Source organism: Falco cherrug, chromosome Z (assembly GCF_023634085.1).
Source record: "Falco cherrug isolate bFalChe1 chromosome Z, bFalChe1.pri, whole genome shotgun sequence".
NCBI lineage: Eukaryota > Metazoa > Chordata > Aves > Falconiformes > Falconidae > Falco > Falco cherrug.
In genome coordinates, this window is record NC_073720.1 from 38214397 (window position 1) to 38234291 (window position 19895).

General features: G+C 39.3%; 1 protein-coding gene across 2 annotated transcripts in view; it reads right to left on the bottom strand.

Annotated features, from left to right (window-relative positions):
* PCSK5 (proprotein convertase subtilisin/kexin type 5) overlaps window positions 1-19895 on the bottom strand; it is a 247686-nt gene that overhangs the window by 193387 nt on the left and 34404 nt on the right. For both annotated transcript variants that reach the window (XM_027811983.2, XM_027811982.2), the window contains exon 3: window positions 5035-5148. In XM_027811983.2, coding sequence (XP_027667784.1) covers window positions 5035-5148 — 114 coding nt within the window. The remainder of the gene's footprint in view (window positions 1-5034; window positions 5149-19895) is intronic.

Genomic DNA, 19895 nt, shown 5'->3' on the forward strand with positions numbered 1-19895 from the left:
AGTGTGGAAAGAACCTGGTAGGAAGTGGAAACTTCTTCAAATCAGAGGACCCTGTCAGCAATAGCAATTATTATTAACAATAGAAGGGATGATAACAGTACTGGAGTGGATTATCCTTGATCAGTGTTGAAAAATACTTGTGCCTGTCTGAACTGGCTGTAGAGACATAATCAGTGTCTTTGTAGTCTAACAATAGTTTGTTAAAAAAAAGGCGAAATTAATTTATTGCGGTTACATTCTATTTTAAAACAACATGCAATGGAGCCCAGCATCACAGCAGAGCTAGATTACAGCTGCAGAAAGCTGTGCTCGTGTGCCCTTGCGATTCCAGTTTCATCTGACCACTACGAAGCTCTTCTGAAGCGGGGAGCAAAAAGGAACGGTCAGCAAAGAGAGTCTTGTGACTGGAGTCTATTAAGTCAATGCTAGCTATATTAACCACATCTTTGCACATATTTTTAGTTTTTTTATATGTACTTCCACTGGTTTTTATGACCATCCTTCCATGCAGGCAAGATGAGGATACTCATTAAACCAACCCACAAGTACAGTGAAACTGGTTAGGCACAAAGTCCCCGTAGTCATTCCAAAGACACTGTTTGTTACTGTTACAAGTTAAGTAAAATGGTTTCAGATAGCAGTAGGGCTTCAGGGCTGACTTGAACCTCTTTCAGTTATGCAAACTGGGTTTATACAGTTCATCCAGTTATTGGCAAACAAGGTATTCTGTCAACCTCAATGAAAGAGAAGAAATTAATTAGATGTAACATGATGATACAAAGATAGATGAGCTCAGGGGATGGCATATGGGACTTCACTCTCTCCTGACTCAAAATTTGGAAAGGAATGTTAACTAGGGACCTTCTTTCCCTTTGATTTTATTTATTTGATATCAGTTAATTGTGAGCAAGCTGGACCCAACAACTATAGCTCAGTTTTGAGTATTTGTTAACAGTTGAACAGGTGAATTTTCATGTGTTACTTAATTTATAAAAATATTCTATGTTACTCTTAAGCACAGATGCCTCAGGATTCAGAGGTCATGATAAAGCACTTGGGGTTTTTTCAACTTTCTTTGCTTTGAGGGAGGGAAGTCAGAAGAAAATTGCCTTTTCCTTGTTATTAGAAAGCATGAGAAGCTGTAATTTCTCAATAGATAATGCCTTGGTGAAAAGTACAAGTATACTTGTTCAGGTAATGAGTGGCTCTGGAAGCTCTGTCTGCTTCAGCTTCCACAGAACCATTACGATTTTAAATAACTATATTCCTAATCTCTCTGCTCTTTCTATGAATGTGTTTAGAGCAAATGGAAAAAACCAGAGTGATTAAAAAAAGACCTTCTAATTTTTTCACAGAATAACTCTTAAGAGATACTTTTAAACCATTTGATGGCCCAGATGGGAAAGAAGGCCTGAACCCACCCTGTAACTTCTTAGCATGGATATCACACAAACTAAAATATATTTCTAGCCCAGGCAATTAGAACTACAAGGGCTGGTACTTGAGAAAAAAAAAAGACGGAGGGAAAACGTCAATCAGATATTGCTTGACAAAGTCTTTGAATAAAAGGACTTGTGTCAACAAATCTGAAATACATTTACAGTCCTGTTAGAGATTATGCCAGTTCAACGGCCAAAGGTATCAATCTTAACCCACCGTGAAGTTACTTATTAATCCAAATGCAAACCTGTACATGATAATACTTTATTACTTTCTCAATACCATGTCTGCAGCCAGCAACCTAAAAAACTCTTTCTGACATAGCAATGACTGAAACCATTAACTAACCTTGAATTCCTTCCCCCCCCCCCCCCCCCTTCAGTTTATACAGGTAAATAAGATTAACAAAAGTCGCTATGGTTACAATCACAAATACAGTCATATGAGGATATCTGGTAATGACCCGTCAGTCCTGAAGTCAACCCATTCACATAGTTTTAGCTATTCTCTCTGCTGAAATAGTGTACTCAATAATACTTTGCCGATCTCTCTCAACACAACATCATCACATTTCTACCACTAAAGATATTGCAAATATACAGATATTCAGTAGAGGTAAATGCTATAAGTCAGGAAAAGCCCCTTCCCAGAGGGTCTGCAAGTGAGGACTTTGCCACAGGTATAGAAATGACAATATCCTGAAAGTTGTACAAGACAAACAGTAAAGTCCATTTGCTGCCCTGAAGTGCTTTCTCTGTTAGACTGGCAGTTGTGGGGCAGATGTGAAGCAGTGTGGCTAGGCAACACAACTGATTTATAAATACCTTCCCCAATACAATTACAGGCAACTGCTATAAGCATTTATTATCAGATAAAAAACCACGCCACTAATCTAGTTCCACCAAAAAGCTATGATAGCACTAAAACCCTTGTATATAAATCTAGGAGCACAAAAGAAAAACTACATAAGGTAACCTAGATGATATATCACAGAATCCTAGAGTATCTCAAGTTGGAAGGGATCCATAAGGACCACTGGATCCTCGCAGGGTGTATAGTGCGTTTTTGCTTGACTGCTGTTATTGTCTTGAAGTTTGGCCTCCCTTTTCTTAGTCTAACAGAGATGAAAGTCTGTAGCAATTACAGCACACTACCTAAAGATAAATCACTGTTATTTTCTAGTTTTGATTAAAAATGCTGAAATACAATTTTTTAAAAATGAGAACTGACAGGACACAGTATCATGATCTACTGTCATTTATTGGAATCTGCCTGTCACTTTATGCACATGGTTATAGGATAGTCAGACTGAATAAACATACATATTAGAGTAGACAGACAAGTATACACCTTTCAGTAAACTGGGAAAAAGACCTACCATAATCTCATGACCCAAAATAATACAGCTTTCACAAACAATCGTAAAGAATGGCATGTGGATAAAAGCTGTTTTCAAAGTGGACAATGAACTGCTAAAAAAGCCTCTTAGCTACATCAACCCAATACTGCAATTCAAGAAAAATGAAATAGATTTCTGCTGTATCAGGAGAGTTACTGCCTGAAAGATATAGACCTCTAATTGCTCGGAAAGAGTACTATGGAACAATTTTTCCATCAGAAAAGAAGAGTTAGTAGTACAACTCTTTAATAAAAATAAGAGGAATTTAGAAGTAGAGTTATAATTAACCTCTAACTAGAACACAAGAACATAGGAAACAGAATAGGAGATCTACTAGACTTTCTGACTGACAACATGCTCATGTGATGTATCCACGAAGATACGGACTTCTGACTGAGTTTACTAACAGCAACTGTTTACTGTTAAGTTACAAATTAGCTATGACTTCTTTTGTTTTTCAGTGTCTACAGCCATGAACTACAGGCCAAAACGAAATTAATAAAAACTTAAAAATATTTTTAAAGTTGTGTTAGGACAACTTTGTTCATTTATCTGAAATAATAAAACAATTCTTTGAAAGTAAAAAAAAAAATCTGAAAAGACAGTATCTACTTACAGGAAAATTACGTTACATATTATTGCCAGAAAAGCATATTCTCCTCCCTGTCTGATGCAATGCAATCTATCAAGTCATAAAATCTTCTCAGTGTCTTACTGTCAGCAACATAGGTGATGGAGGTAGTGAGAAAATAACATGTAGGGATTTAGAACTACATCAACAGGACAGTAGAAAAAGAGAGCAAGTCTTTTATCAGCAAAAATGGAGACGTCAGCTGGAGTCAACTGCCTACTAAATACAACTTTTCATTGTACTGGTGGATGTAAAGCTGGACGTGAGCCAGCAACGTGCGCCTCAGCCCAGAAAGCCAACTGTATCCTGGGCTGCATCAAAAGAAAAGTGGCAGTATGCTGAAGGAGGTGATTCTGCCCCTCTGCTGTACTCTCATGACACCCCACCTGGAGTGCTGTATCCAGCTCTGGAGCCCTCAGTGCAGGAAAGACATTGACCTATTGGAACACATCCAGAGGAGGGCCCCAGAAATGATTGGAGGGATAGAGATGGAACACTTCTCCTATGAGGAAAGGCTGAGAGAATTGGGGTCATTCAGCCTGAAGAGAAGGCTCCTGGGAGACCTTATTTGTGGCCTTTCAATACTTCAAGCGGGCTTCTAAGAAAGATGGGGACAGACTTCTATTAGGGCCTGTTGTGACAGGGCAAGGGATAACAGTTTAAACTAAAAGAAGGTAGATTCAGACTAGGTATAAGGAAGACATTTCTTACTATGAGGGTGGTGAGACACTGGAAAAGATTGCCCAGAGGGCCAGAGGGGTGGTAGATGCCACATCCCTGGAATTGTTTAAGGCCAGTTTGGATGGTGCTCTGAGCAACATGATGTAGCTGAAGATGTCACTTGCAGGAGGACTGGATTTGACCTTTAAAGGTCCCTTCCAACCCAAACCATTCTATGATTCTATGATTCTATGACTTGCACCTTCCTAGGCAAAATGAGGATATTTTAAAAAAACTGTGAATACAGAAGTTCCACTTCAAGATTTAACTGTGACTATCAGGGAAAAAAAAAACAAAAAACAAACAAAAAACCCCATATTCTGCTTGGAAAACATGCAGCTCATGTCAGACACAGCACAAGCAACCCATTTATTTCAACAATGCAATGGTTAATTAATAAAAACAGTGTAATTATAACACTGAGAAGTCAGTGTTTTGTGGTTCTTCTGTTTCAGAACATGAGACATTTATATCACACGCATACTATATCATGTTGGAGACAGAGAACTAGGCACACTGAAAACAAGTGGTTTCAATGCTCTCACAGAGTATGGCTAAGTTTCTTCCATTCTCCTTGGTGAAAGTTTATCCTCTAATAAGTAATTCCCAAGACATCCTGCAATAGGAAGCATTCATGAATGAATGCATTAATAAATGTTTTCTATTGCAGGGCCCACTGGGAATTCTTTATAACTCTTGTAACGAGTTTCCAGACCTTCTTTAGTTACATAAAAACCCCAAAATTTGCTTTTTCTGAACATACTATTTTGCCTTTTTTCAAAATATCACAGCACACAACTAAATGCTAGCATGAAACAGGGCCAATGACCCTGTATGTACTTACCATGTACCACATGCTTGGCCACTTGGGATCATTGAAATAAGTGGACTGGGTACCACCAGGTTTATAATCCCTCTTTATCCTTCTTTTAACCACCTGCTGTTGTATCCACTCCACCTGCCAACCAGGAAAACATATGGAAAGTGTTAAGGTTCCGTGGAGATTATCAAGAAATGTGTGAAATCTTGGGAAGTTTCCCATTACTGTAGTCCAAGACATATTTCATGTTAAAGAGTTCGTTTTGGCAGTTGGAACACACAGCTCACCTTGGCATACTGTTCACTAAGGAATACATCCAATTTAGTTAGTGTTACAAATCTCCCTGAACAACTACTTAAATCCCCTGCTAGAAGGACTTCACTGACTATCATCTTTTGATCATTATTTTATTATTTTTTGTTATTAGACTAGCTCCTTTCAAATTTATAATCCAGTTACTTTTACAAGATATAACAATATATTACAATGATAAATTAATTAAATTTCTCACAGGGTGAGGGCTTTTTTTTAGTTTTGTTCTTTAATTATTATTGAAGTCTGTTCCTGAAAACAAAAACAGTCAGAAAATTATTCAAACTTTTTGCTAAACCAATATCTAAATCACCTTCACCGCCTGGAATGAGAAAACCAAAATTAAACTGTATTCTTATCAAAGTGACTCTTCATTAAGACTGTCTCAGACAGGAACTCTGAAACTTTATAGTATATTCTCCCTCAGGAGAAACAGCTGGGTTCCGAGCAACAGGTCAAATTACAACAACAACAAGAAGAGCTTGAAACAGGAGAAGAAATATAATGGTTAAAAATGTAATTCAGAAAGTTATATCCCTGTCTGCCTGATACCTCTTCAAAGATTCATGACAGATCTCGAAAGGGCGACACCAGAAGTGACAACAATGTTAGAGCAGACAGAATTCTCCCATTATTTCTGCATTAGCTATTCTAAATGGGAGTTAGTTTCTATAAATGTAAATAATATAAACTATCCACACAGAAACTCAAGTTATATTTACACACATCTAGCTTCCTGACTGCCTATATTTCTGCTGAATTGTTTCACAGGATCTAACTATAAAAATCCAATTCACCTCTCTCCGAGACAGCCATTTGCTAGTAGCAGCCAACTCTGTACCTTTTATTTGTGCTGTTTATGAATATCCATGTACACACAGGAACATACAAATGTACAAAAAATGTTTACTTTCAGCTCATATATGTATTTGTCACTTGTCAGAGATGGTGTTAATGTTTCCCCTGAGCAGGATAATCTCTCTACTATGCATCCACAACTCAGCTTCAAATCCTTATACAGAGGTCCATTTACCTTAACAGAAATTCTGCTTCAGATCCACACCACGCCTACCTCCACCACCTCTATTATACCACTCTGGCCTCTACTTGGTCAGGTGAAAATACAGGAAGACATCCCTGAATTTGCCATGAAAGGATTCCCAGGACATTCTTTACCAAGATTGGCAAGGCTTCATTGTTTTCTCTAAAAAGAAGAAATGAATTTTTCCTCTTCCCAAGCTCTTCCCAAGAACTTCAGGGTCAAGAGTATTCTTCGAGAGGAGAAAATATACAGTCCATTTCTCTGTTAAATGTTCTAGGAACAATCATAGATCTCTTTCTGCTACTGAGAGAATTGAGAAATTTAATAGTGTGCCTTTCTGTGCTTCCCTTTCAGCTCAGGCTGAAATCCATCTTGGTGGATGCCCTCTCAAAGAGCCGAGAGCTCTCTGTCCCCTTCAGACATTACAGGATCCAGAGGTCCCTTCAGCAGTAGCAGACAGCTGGTCAGTCTTAGGTGCCATTTGATGTAACAAAGTCAGGCCTGTAAGATGCACAGAGCATGTCTGGGCAAAGGCCAGAGGAGGGAGAGCCAAAAGACTCTGGTAAGCACTAAGCCTTACAGCTGCTTTAGAGTGGGATCAACAACCCTCTTGACTAGACCTCTGCTCCATGAAAACAGGCTGATTTAGAACCAACTTATAAGGAACTAGGGTTCATTGTCACTTGCTACTAATACGTGCCTTCTTTTGCAGACCCTCACAACAGAAGCTCGTTTATCTACATTTTCTTTCCTTGCAGGTAGCCCAGACCTCCCAACATATCTGAAGCCAACTGAGAGGCATCCCATGTATCATTTGATCCCTGACTCCACAGCTGCCTGGATTGTCGCAGATCATGGACCGAGATCTTCTATTACTAGTATTTAGCAATCAATAACAAAAAACCTTCAACAGGTCTCAATAAGCAACCATGGTTTTCAGTTTATATAGATCATCTTCCAAGCCTTATGAGATGTCGCTCTCAGTGCTTGAAATATTTACAACTAAGTGAGAGGTCTCAAACTTCTATGCTGAAAGAGTATTTACTGTCGTCTTGACTCACCCTCAGCCGTAGGAGTGTTAACCATGTTAAGAAAGTTGTTTAAGTCAATAAATTTCAACACTGCCCAGGCCAAGAGCACACAGAGCACACCTTGCCATGCATGGTAACTCATTACAAAAACTCATCCCTTTCCTGAGTCTGCAGGGAGGAGTTACAAATGCCTACCACCAACACAATCTGAGGATCTGATGGTGTTGTCAAAGGGCCAACAAAGGAAAAACAATGAGATAGACTCAGCAGAAGAGGATTAAACTTTCTACCACTACAATTCCTGATTTGGATACATAAGCATTAATGAAGGAAGGTACAATACTACTATTGCCTTGAGGAGCTGCAAATCAGAGACTCAGGGCATCTTGTAATTAGGAACTCCTGTACATCAAGGCTGCTATAAAAGCTACCATTAGCAACTGTGAGAAGTTTTTGAAAAATGCCTTTCTTTTGTAAATGGAGCCAGGCAAGTGTAAAGTATTCCAGAAGCCTGTGCAACACACAAGTTTGAACTTCAACCACCTAATATCATTTAAATGAAAGGGTTTTTCCTGACAAGAAAAATTGCTAAATCCTTACTATTCACTGTGAAAATATGTTGCCTCCATTTATTTACTGCCTATTCAGCTGCAGTTACCTGCTGACCATTAAAAAGGTTGGAACATAAAGGCAGCATAGTACTTGTGGAGACTGATACATGCATATATTGATGCCTTAAAAAAAATGCCCAATTAATTCATTTTCTATTTCCTTTATTCCAGACATTATCAAGAACACTTATCAGGCAGTTATTTAGCCCAGGCAATCATAAACGCTGTGTCATTGCACAATTCCAGTTTATTGGAAAAATAATTGAACACATAATAGTAGATGGTTAGCTTTTAGTAAGATATAGATAAATATTTTTCTGTATCTTATCTAGTCTCTTTTTTTTAAAAAAAAAGTGACTGTAGTTCAGATTAAGAGTCTGTTGCAGGGCCTGCCCTTTTTATATGCTGGATGTTGCCCATAATTCCCATTTCCTCACCTCCTAGCAAAGTGTGGGAAAACATACGAAAAAGTAATTTTACATGAGGGCTGTGCAGCTTGCGTGATCAGATCCAAAGCCAGAAAAAAGAAATCTAACCTCTTGTCTTCCCATGAGACCTAATGACAATTCTATGTATGCACAAAATTACTGTAAGTGAAAGGGCCATTTGATTTCATACAAATACAGAGGGGAATAAATGGCATGTTAGCCTAAGTATTCATATGGGAAGATAGTGCAGACAGCTCTCTAATAATGGAACGGAATAGAATGGAATAGAATGGAATAGAATCCAATATTCCAGTTGGAAGGGACCTAGAACGATCATCTAGTCCAACTATCTGAACAATTCTGGGCTGACCAAAAGTTAAAGTATATTAAAGGCATTGTCCAAATGCCTATTAAACACTTGCAGACTTGGGGCCACCTGTCTAGGAAACTTGTTCCAGTGTTTGACAACCCTCTGGGTAAAGAAATGATTCCTAATGTCCAGCCTAAACTTTACCTGGTGCACTGTTGAGTCATTCCCATGTGTCCTATCGCTGGATCCCATGGAGAAGAGACCAGCACCACCCTCTCCACCTCCCCTCCTTTTCTCCAAACTAGACAAACCTGGTGTAAAACATTAGGACCCACTTTGAGCACTACAGATACCCACACCAGTGAAAGGGGGAAGTCAAAATGGCCATTCCCAGTCAGTGACTGTGCACGCTATGACGGAGACAGTGCAAGATACTAAACAGAGTAATCTAAAACACCACAACATGCCTGATCGCAGTCCTGATTATAGCCTTGTCTCGAAGACTATTAGCAGACACCTTATGTTGAGATCTGCTTACTAATTGTTTTTGTTCTGAGGACATACTGTTACAGCCATCTAAAATACAATTAAAAACATAGGTAGACAACGTTCTCATCTGAGAAGTCAGTGTATAAAATTTGGTTTACAGAAAATATAATTGATATAAAAGTAGAATAGCTCACTCCACTGAACCACAGGGGTTAGTTTTTTTCTGTATTAAGTGAACAGATAAACTCGCCAGTTTAAATGAAATTGTGCAATCACTGCGTTATATTAATGAACACATGGTCAAGACTCAGCAGTTATTTTAGTATTCTGACATGTATTTGAGTATTTTATGGGTATTCATCCACATGCCACTGTCAAATGCCTGTTATATCTTGGGCTTGTTTGATTTTGTATGAAAAGAGCTCATTCGTATAAAAATATTTTCTTTCAAAAAGTGTCCACACTTTCTAACCTGAAGGCCTTGAAGGAAAATCTCTGGAGTAATTGATTATACAGATTCCCATTTCTTGCCAAAAGGAGACTCTATGCAAACAATGAGGTGCATTTTAACATTTCCATAAAGTCACACTTACTGAGGGGGAACAGTGCCCTTTTTCCCATTGACTTCAGCTTCAAAAGTTCCATTTCCTGAAAGTCTAGAAATCAAAGCCAAGCCAGATTGGAGACCAAACTAAAAAAAAAATTTAAAAAAATCACCATTTCCAGCCTTGTCACTTCAGCACTCATGGGGTTGTTCTGTGCACGATGCAGCTTTTCTTTACAGACATGCGTAGAACAGTGCTGTCGCATAAAAGGTGCTCTGAGCTAATTCAAACGCTCTCTTTAAGTACTAAAAATTATAATGTAATGCTAGGTCTGTGTGAAACAAAACTAATTTCTACCATTTTCACTCTCATTCATTCAATAGAATTATTGGCAAAGGAGCCCCATGTAAGTATGCTGGAGCAAGACTTCCTCCAGTGTAATAAAACTGTGAAAAAAACATTTGAAAAATGGAAAAAAAAATAACATGCTGAAAAAAATAATCTACCAATTTTTAAAAGTGGTGTGGTTTTTAACATACAAACATTACACTCTTGTGAAAGAGTACTTTTTCAAATATATCGTGAGAGTGTTTGCTTGAATAAATATTTTCAAATTGACTAAAAATGTGTCAAGTTCAGTATGTGAAAATGCCATTACAATAAAGCAGAAGTTACAGGCAAGCTGGCATGTAATCCTTTCCATTTTGAGGAAAATATGCATGGGGAAAAAAACCACCCTAACTTTGAAGTAGGTTATACATTTCATACCAGAATCTATGATTGTTATATTGCACAATTAAACATGAAGATGTAGGTCTTCAGCCTGTGAAGAAGAGTTGCTGAAGGTGCCACTCCCAAATGTAATCATGGCTTTATCCCTTGTCCTGCTGTCATTCACCTCAATCTGTCCTACACTTGTAAGAAGAAATTAGAAATTCCTGCTCAGATAACAAGAAAGCAGGTGCCATGGGAACACTATAGATTTAAGAGAAACAGGGAGAGAGAAAACTCAAGACAGGGGACGTGGAAAGTATCACCAAGCAAGGAGCAAATCTCTACAGAGCCAGGACAGACCAGCAGAAGAGGGAACGTCAGTGGGAAGTTGGCACTGGACAGCATTGCAGCATCCTGGGCGAGCATCCTCCTTCCCCATGGGGTCAATCTCATGCTGCATCTGGCACACATAATTCTTCATTTGCCTGAAGACCCTCACCACTCACATACATATGAATTATAAAAGGACGGGAAAAGGACGGGAGTAGGGCTGCCACTCTCAGAGACAGAACATGAGATTGTGATTGGCCCAGATTGGCCATAGGAGAAAGACTGTTCTAGTTTCTACTCTAGAGGGAAGGGATGCCATCCAGAGGGACCTTGACAGGCTAGAGGGGTGAGCCCATGTGAACAGCATGAAGATCAACAAGGCCAAGTGTAAGGTCCTGCACCTGGGTCTGAGCAATCCCAAATACAAATACAGGCTAGGCAATGAGTGGGTTAAAAGCAGCCCTGTGGGGAAGGACTCAGGAGTATTGGTGGGTGCAAAATTGAATATGAGCACGCAATGTGCACTCACAGCCCAGAAAGACAACTGCATCCTGGGCTGCCTCAAAAGAAGTGTGGCTACAAAGTTGAGGGAGGGGATTCTGCCCCTCTGTTCTGCTCCTGTGAGACCCCACCTGGAGTACTGCATCCAGCTCTGTGGTCCCCAGCATGACAAAGACATAGACCTGCTTGACCAGGTCTAGAGGAGGGCCACAAAGATGATCAGGGGGCTGCAGCACCTCTCCTGTGAAGACAGGCTGTGGGGTTTGTTCAGCCTGGAGAAAGCTCCACACAGACCTTATAGTGGCCTTCCAGTACCTAAAGGGAGCCTACAAGAAAGATGGGGAAGGACTCTTTATCAGGGAGTGTAGTGACAGGACCAGGGGTAATGGTTTTAAACTGAAAGACAGCAGACTTAGATTAGATGTTGGAAACAAATTCTTCACTGTGAGGGTGGTGAGACACTGGAACAGGCTGCCCAGAGAAGCTGTGGCTGCCCCATCCCTGGCAGTGTTGACGGCCAGGTTGGATGGGGCATTGAGCAACCTGGTCTAGTGGAAGGTGCCCCTGCCCATGGCAGCGGGGTTGGAACTACATGATGTTTAAGGTCCTTTCCAGTCCAAACCATTCTATGAATCTATGCTTCTAACAAAAACCATACGTACCCTAGCTGTCCCATCATGAAATCTTCTGTGACCCAAGATCTACTTAAGCATATCATTTGACAACACTCTTTTTACATTTCATGTTGTAACAAAAACAAAAAGTCAATAAATTTATGATTGAAGTGTGCAGGAGGATATAGTAATATCTGAGGGCTATATCCTGGTTACTGAACAACTGAGACCGAAGCCATTACTCAGGCATGCAGGAGGGGTGACTAAGACTATTGGCACATCTCCTGCTATCCATGTGCAGAATCACAGAAGTGAGACCCCCAAAGCTGGACTGTTCAGCTTAAGAAGAATTTTGTGGGTTTTAAAAATTATAATTAAACACCAAGCTATTTTCCTGACCTAACAGTATTCTCTGAGTCATAGTAGCAGCAGCCAGTTTGCACCACAAAAATAAATGAAGACAGTTGGGTAAAGCAGCTGTTGACACAGGTCAAGAGCATGGAAAATTATTGCAGATAGCATTTTACGAACTGTAGGGTCTAAAGTTGGATAAAAAGTCAATGAATTCAGCAGTGCTACGTGATGCATTCGTGCTGAATGACGAAGTGCTTCTTCAGCAAGGGTCAATGACAATCCACAATCAAAGCAGTTGTCATAATTATGCCACACATTCTGAAAAAAGCAAGATAAAAAAAGACACAGATGTTAGGACAGGCTGGGGAGAGAAAAGCAGAGGAGGAAAGAAGACAGCAGAGAATGCTTGAAATTACCACTTAAGCCCAAAGAAACACATCTTGCACAACAGCAGGGCAAGCTACCACAGTCTCACCAGTGGAACAAAGCTGAAATTCAGCGCACATTTTTCCATCTCATAGCCACAGAAAAGCCAGTCAATGGTCTCCACCCACTTTGCTACATACAGATAATGTATGTAGCACTATAGCCATACTTACACATCCATAAGGTACAATGATCCACAGCTGCGCATTTTAATGTATTTGAAACATCCTTTGCCTTTCCACTATACCTTTCCCATGCCCAGAGCTCTTCACAAATATCAACACATATCAGCCTACAACTATACATGGCCTCAAAGTCTTCTTCCTGCTTTAGAAGCAAGACAGTTGCAATAAGTTGGGAAGAGAAAAGGGCACAGCCCGGGTAGAAGTGAAGATGCACAGTCTCTGTCCCAAGGCAGTTTATTAGCAGCGAGAACTACTCAAAGAACAAGAATCACACTGAAATTCTGGAGAAGCTCAGCATGTCTGCTGCTGGCCAGGACTCATGTCCCACTGGAAAAGTAGGGAACAACAAAAGGCAAAAAGACTCACATTTTCTCTCCCTGGGGAAGTGTCAGCAGGTTTGCTATTCATAGGTGCGACTGTAGCAACTGCTGAGTGAACGTGGCCATGGCCTCTGCCCAGCCACCCCTCTTGTGCACTGTACCACAGCAGACCACAGAGCAGTTCAAAATTACAGGATGAAAATCACACAGCAGCTTTGTGGCAGAGCTGAGAACAAGTTCCAGGGGGCCTGGGCTCCTGCCTGGTCACTTCCAGCAGCATCAGCTCCAGCTGTCATAAGCAAAGTGTGTCTCAAGCAACTGGGGAATTTCCCCTTAGATCTGAAGTGCCCCAACCAGCTCAGATGCTCTGGGTCAGTCTCTGAAATAATTCAGACTTGGAAAAGTGAGGAAAAATCTTTATTACACCAGCTTAAAAGCAATACTTCTGTTTATATAAGATAATTAATCATTTATAGCCACATGCCATACAACTTGCCTCCCAACAACTCACGAGTTATAAGGCAACACACTTTAAAAAAAGACCATCTCTAACTGATAGCTCTGCTCTGTCATTACGTATGACATTAGGATATCTAGCCTTCAGACTGCATAATCATCTAGAATTTCAATACTCCATGAGGATCTGTATTAATATCACTCTGAACATAAACTGATATGTCATAACTCCATCTAACTTAGGCCTAGAATTGAATCTTCTTAAAAACTGAAAGGCTGGTGCTAAATCCAGTATCTACTAGGGGATAAAACTTTAAGCTCTCTAAACTTAATTAGCTTTGGAGTCTAACATCTGGCAGTTGAAATATCTTGGGTTCTATGTTTGTATTACTGTAGCAATGATGATATATAACAAATAAACCTGTAGAAATTTCTTACATATTCTTTTTCTTTCCTTAGGCTAGTCATACAACTCTTGTCATAAATCATTTAAGTCCTTCAGACATCTGCACGTGCTAATTTAAGGTGGCCTTAAATCATTTACTAAATGACTTCTCAGGAAGGCAGGTCTCTGCCATGGGGTCAAATTCAAATGTCAAAAATACCAGTGTAATTGTAAAGGTGTTGATTCAGTCAAGGGTTTGCCACGGATTCTATTGGTGTAGATATCCACAGCAGTTCAGCAAATCCACTGAGAACTAGTGAGACAGTAAAAGTATTCCATAATTAAGTGTTACATTATATTATATTCAACAGTGGTATATTGGTCTTGCCAAAACAAATACTTCTCCTGAGTAGCCTATTCACTGATCAAAACCCCCTTGAAACTGTCATCATATGTTATTGTTGCTCTCTACAGAAGAAGAAACTACCATCTACTACTCAGTATATTTCCAGGACTTTTGTTTAATGATGCTTTGCCAACAAGGAAACTTTACATAAATCCGCCATGGAAAAATTCAGTCACAAAGCATATACTAAATATGAAATCAAGCAGTTTTCTGATCAGAGTACTTTAAGCCACAGGGAAAGTTGATCCCGTCTGAGGTTTGTTTTTTTTTTTTTGATACTGCCTGTATCACTACTGTTTAGTATAACCCTAATCATAAGAAAAATCTAGATTATTTTTTTCCAAACTTACTCTGTGCATACCATATACTTAGAAGTAGGTAACTAAAATCCAGAATTGAGCCAAAAGCACTTATATCAAGTTTCAGTTTTAGAGTTTTGAAATATTAAAAATAATTTTGCTCTTTATGGAAGTATCAGTGGCATATTTTACACCACCTCATTTCACCAGTTCTTCGGCATTTCAGATGGCCTTGTAGCACAACTTGATAGACACGCCTATTTCTTTCATGGCCAGCATCTTTGTCTCTGATCTATCACTTCAAATAAGAGATGGGAATTTGCATCGTCTCCTCTGGCACAAGCTGTAGTGAAAAAAACCCCAAACATAAATAGAAAAGGGGAACATCCTGTGTCCTTTAAAGTCATTGCTGGCTTAATCTCTCTTTTCCTGAGACTGTGACACAAGCTCCAGCATACCTCTTTCTGCCCTGAACTGCAGTCCTGCAGCTGTCAGTGAAGTTTTCTGCTATTAAAATACTGATTTCTGCAGGCAGCTCTTAAACATCATCATCATCATCACCATCTGAAATAAACTGCGAAGAGCTACACATACAGCCAGCCTGAGGAAATGTTGGAGTCCAACCCCCAGGCAAATGAAAAAGGACTGAACTTTCTTTTCTTGCAGTCGTTAGGCTGAAGAAAAGCAAATGTTTTTTCAACTGAAGTACTATTCCCACACCTCACAAATTGCTGACAGTACTTCCAGTGAGGTGGTATCTCTCAGTTTCTGGAAGTCAGACCACGTAAAGGCTGGAGTGATGCTTGATTAACAAACCTGCTGGTTACTGATTTTATTTCTTTTAAAGTCCTGGCTGAAACAAGGGCAACATCTCAGCTTTGCAACTCCTAGATAGTCCCTGTGCATGTTGTGACATTAGAAATGTGCCAAGAACAGTCACTTAGTTATGGATTCATTTCTCTGTGCTCATAATTCACAACAGTCATATTATAAACTGAGAAAAAGAAAATAAAAAACATTATTTTCATGGCTATCATTTATGGGATAGACTTTTCAACTATGTATACTAAAGCTTTTCAGTCTCAATTCAGACCATTTGTATTAGGTTGCAGTGTGGTCTCTACAGTCTTGCCAAAATTTCTGCTATCTATGTTTATGTCATTGGATAACAATCTTTATGAGCTATTTCTACTTTGCCTTCTGTTGGGATAAAAGGACTTTACAATGGCCTAATATAAATGTGATTCTGTATATGATTACTGGCTATGAATAACCTCTGTACCAATAAAACCTTTCTCCTTCTGACCAAGACAATCTTCAAATTTGCAAACATACATCTTCTGAAGTATACAAACATAAGCTTTGTTTGACATAATCTGGGATGGGCTACAGAGATGTCTGCTCTTGCCAGGGAAGACATTTCGGGAGCTTCAAAAACCATAACAGCTTTCATAAACTTTCCTGTTAGTACTATTATTATATCTCAAGTCTTCCGTCTAGTTCCTTTACCTGCTAATAGGAGAGACTGAAGGACAAAACTGGACTCTGGTGGATTAACAACACATATATTACCACCAGACAATAACTTAAAACCACTTGATTGTATTTTCACTACTTGCCGGGACAATGTGAAAGTCAAAGCAGATAGTAAAAAAATAATCTCAGTCTCTCACAAAGGTGACAGTATTACTAAAATGCCTTCTTCAGACTACCTCATCGAAGTGTACTTGGGCACATAAAAGGTTAAGCAAGCTTACCGTCCATCTGCACTGCGCAGGACTGCAAGCCTCACTGCTAGCTTCCTGCATCCCAGGCAAGAGAAGTGTGTTGACAGAGCAAGGACCCAGGAAAAAATCCCAATAATGATGAAAAGAGACAGACAGATCCACAAGAAAATGGTTCTAGGAGGTGTTCCTAGCTGAGGAAGGGAATTTTATGGGCATTTTAAGTCACGGTGTCCAAACACATATGCTCATCATCAAACTGCTATAGAGGAGTATTATTCACACTCACAGACAGTTAATGTGAAATAGCTAGAGGTTAAAGCTCAATAGCCTCAGATAAAGCAAAAAATAGAACATCTTAAAAACTTCTGGAAACTTTCCATTATTGGCACTGTTCTAATTAACATTGGACTACTTCTAAAAGCTACACTCCACTTCAAATAGAAATTAATTCTGGTGAGTCATATGACAACTGGTCAAAGGTGGTTTGTCTAGATGACCACAACACTTCCTTTTGGTCTTACAGACTAGAAGTATTTTGGAGAAACAGTTTCCTAGGAACACCCTGGAAAAGAGAAAACTGTTTAGAATTCAGAAATTCTGATTTTATTTTACGATCACGCAAAGTTGTTATAGCAGCTAATGATGAACCAGTGGACTGAGTCTCAGCTTGGTAAACATATTTAAAAAGAAAATTTTAATTTGGATCCTTTACAAAAGCAAAGACAAACTGATATTGTGGCCTTTGTATTTATTTGGAACTTCAGCATCAATGGGAGCAACAGCATTTACTCCCCCTCAGAAAAAGAGAAAAAATCATGTCAAACAAAAATCTAGGTTAAACACAGCTTATGTAAGCAACGGTCAACACACCAGTGGATATGACTGCTTTAAGTGGATTATATGGAAAGGATTTCACATGAGCATTTTATTTTACTGAAATGTTTGTATTCATAAAAAGCTCCGTGTGACACCAAGAGAAACGTAACTCCACAGAACAAAATACATAGTACTTGCTATGCATTTGCCGTTTGGAGAACTTTTTATTCAGCTGTTAGCACTGCTGCCATTTAGCAGGTACGGAGTCAGCAGCGTGAAGGGTGAAGCTGTATGATGAAGGTCACACACATTCAAGCAGCACAGCTGTGAACAGGACATAGATGCTTGGCACCTCCTCTGAGCCATTAAAACTTGCAGCTCACAGGATGGTGAGGATCTGCTAGAGTGAAACAGATCAGCCATAGAAAATAGGCAGCATTCCATCAACATTGACTTTTTAAATGATTGTAAAAGAAAGAAGGGTGCTACACACAAAAAGTTGGGTAGAGGGGGATTCTTTTGCTTTGTTTTGGGGAGGGATGTCTTTCCAGCTTTTAATTACCCATTAGTAATGCTAGATATGACAAATTATCTATGTGTATCACAATTTCTTGCTGTTCACCATTCAGAAGAGCCGAGTGAGATAACCACCCCTAGAATTAAACATAATTTGCTTGCCTTTCAGAAGCAGGCAGACAGATGCACAAAAATGTTGATGCTTTACATCAGGAACATACATTGCTGGCAGAAAGTTTTCCAAATGCAAGAGGGAGAAAACAAAACAAAACAGAACAAAACAAACCTTTAATCCATTTCTCTATGAATATCCTGCACTATAACCACTATCATCATTATCAGATGAAGCTGGATCCCCTCAGGAAAAGGTATGTAGAAGACATTCCTAGACAGTCTGCTCCGAGATGCTCTTCTTCAAAATGTGTTTACTTTCAATCTCTCTCTCTCTCCCTCCGATATTCTGGCATTTGGCTCTGCAGGATCAGCTTCTTCCAGATGGTGCAGCTTTCCCTGGTTCAAAACTAGGATCTATCCACTTATTCCTCTTCTGACACTTTCTAAAATCCAGCAATTTTATAGCCTGGTAGCAAAACCAGCAATTTGCTATCTCTCTGCCACTTGCAATGCAAACTGACTCTAACAACAGCAAAAGCACACTTAGTATAACACAAGACCATTGCAGCTATCAGAGCTGCTGTCTTCCCTGGCAAGCTCTTAAAACACAGATTAGGAATGAAAGGACTAATTCTCCTTACCTTTTTTCAAACATTTAGTTGCCCTATCATTTTTTACCTATAAACCCACTTTGCTGGTAAAAAACACAGGACCATCCATGCACTGCTTTACTGGAACTGTAAAGAAACTCAAACATTAACACCTACTAGTATCCATGGACTAAGCACTGCCAAGCAGCTTCCTTTGTAATGCTCTGCTTTTATGTGTTTATAACTGCTATGATGAAATAGTTATCTTACAAGCTTAAATTTCCCACACATAGATTTACCTAAGTGCTTTTGCAATCATTAAGGCTGAGCAAAATGCTTTATCAGTTCCTGAATTGTGAGAGGAATTTTTTCTCTTCTTACGCTGCAAATGTATTTTCCTTGGGTTTTTTAATGTAGCATTTGCACTTTATAATTTAAAAAATCCGCACAAACCTATGTGATCTGGCTGCATATGCATTATATGTCCCTCATTAATGGTCCCACTTTGAATGAGGATGAGCACTCCCAGCTTGCATGTAGAAAGCCAACCAGGCAGATGTGCCATTAAGCAAGAAAGCAACAGCCACACGTTTAGAAATTCTGACCAAGAGGTGCTGAGAAAATGTTAACCCAGAGTGGAGAGGTTTTAAAAAGCATTTAAATAACTCAAGGTACACAAGTTTAACCCAGTACTGCCTAATTAAGTTTGCTACACAGCATGCTGCATATACCTGCATAGACTGTCAGTAAAAGTGGCTGCAATCTCCCCTAGTCCCTGCTCAAATCAATTGCCAGCTGAAAACTCCCATAGCATGCTGCCCAAATCGTTTCTCCGAACTTTACCTCCATGGCTGTGACGCTGAAGTGTCCTCTGGTGAAGCAATGGATGGACAGAGGTTTTTTCTTCCTTGTTTTTGTTATTTCACTAATGCGCAGTCAACTTGGCAATTATGATCTCCTGAAATGTTCTCATACCCACAGAATGTAAGGTAGGAACCAAAACAAGTATTCACAATGAATTATCTATACCTTAAGTACTTTTATTTTCTAAAGTAAGATGACAAATGCTAAATCCAGTGTTAAATTTGCAGTTAGGTCTAGTAAGACATTTTTCTGAATTTATCCATTGCTGGGATTAGTACTGCAGCTCCAGTAAAGGTCTTTCTGGACAAGAAAATTGTGGCCACTATCACATATCAGCAGGTTAGATTTAGGATTTAAGATACCTAAATATAGTATTTTGTTGAGGTTCCACTAGTGACCATGAAGGTAAAACATGTATAAAACTCTTTTTCCTAATCTGTCCTCAAATTCAATAAATTTAACAGGTATGTTATATTATTTATTCTTAAATTGTGAATGTA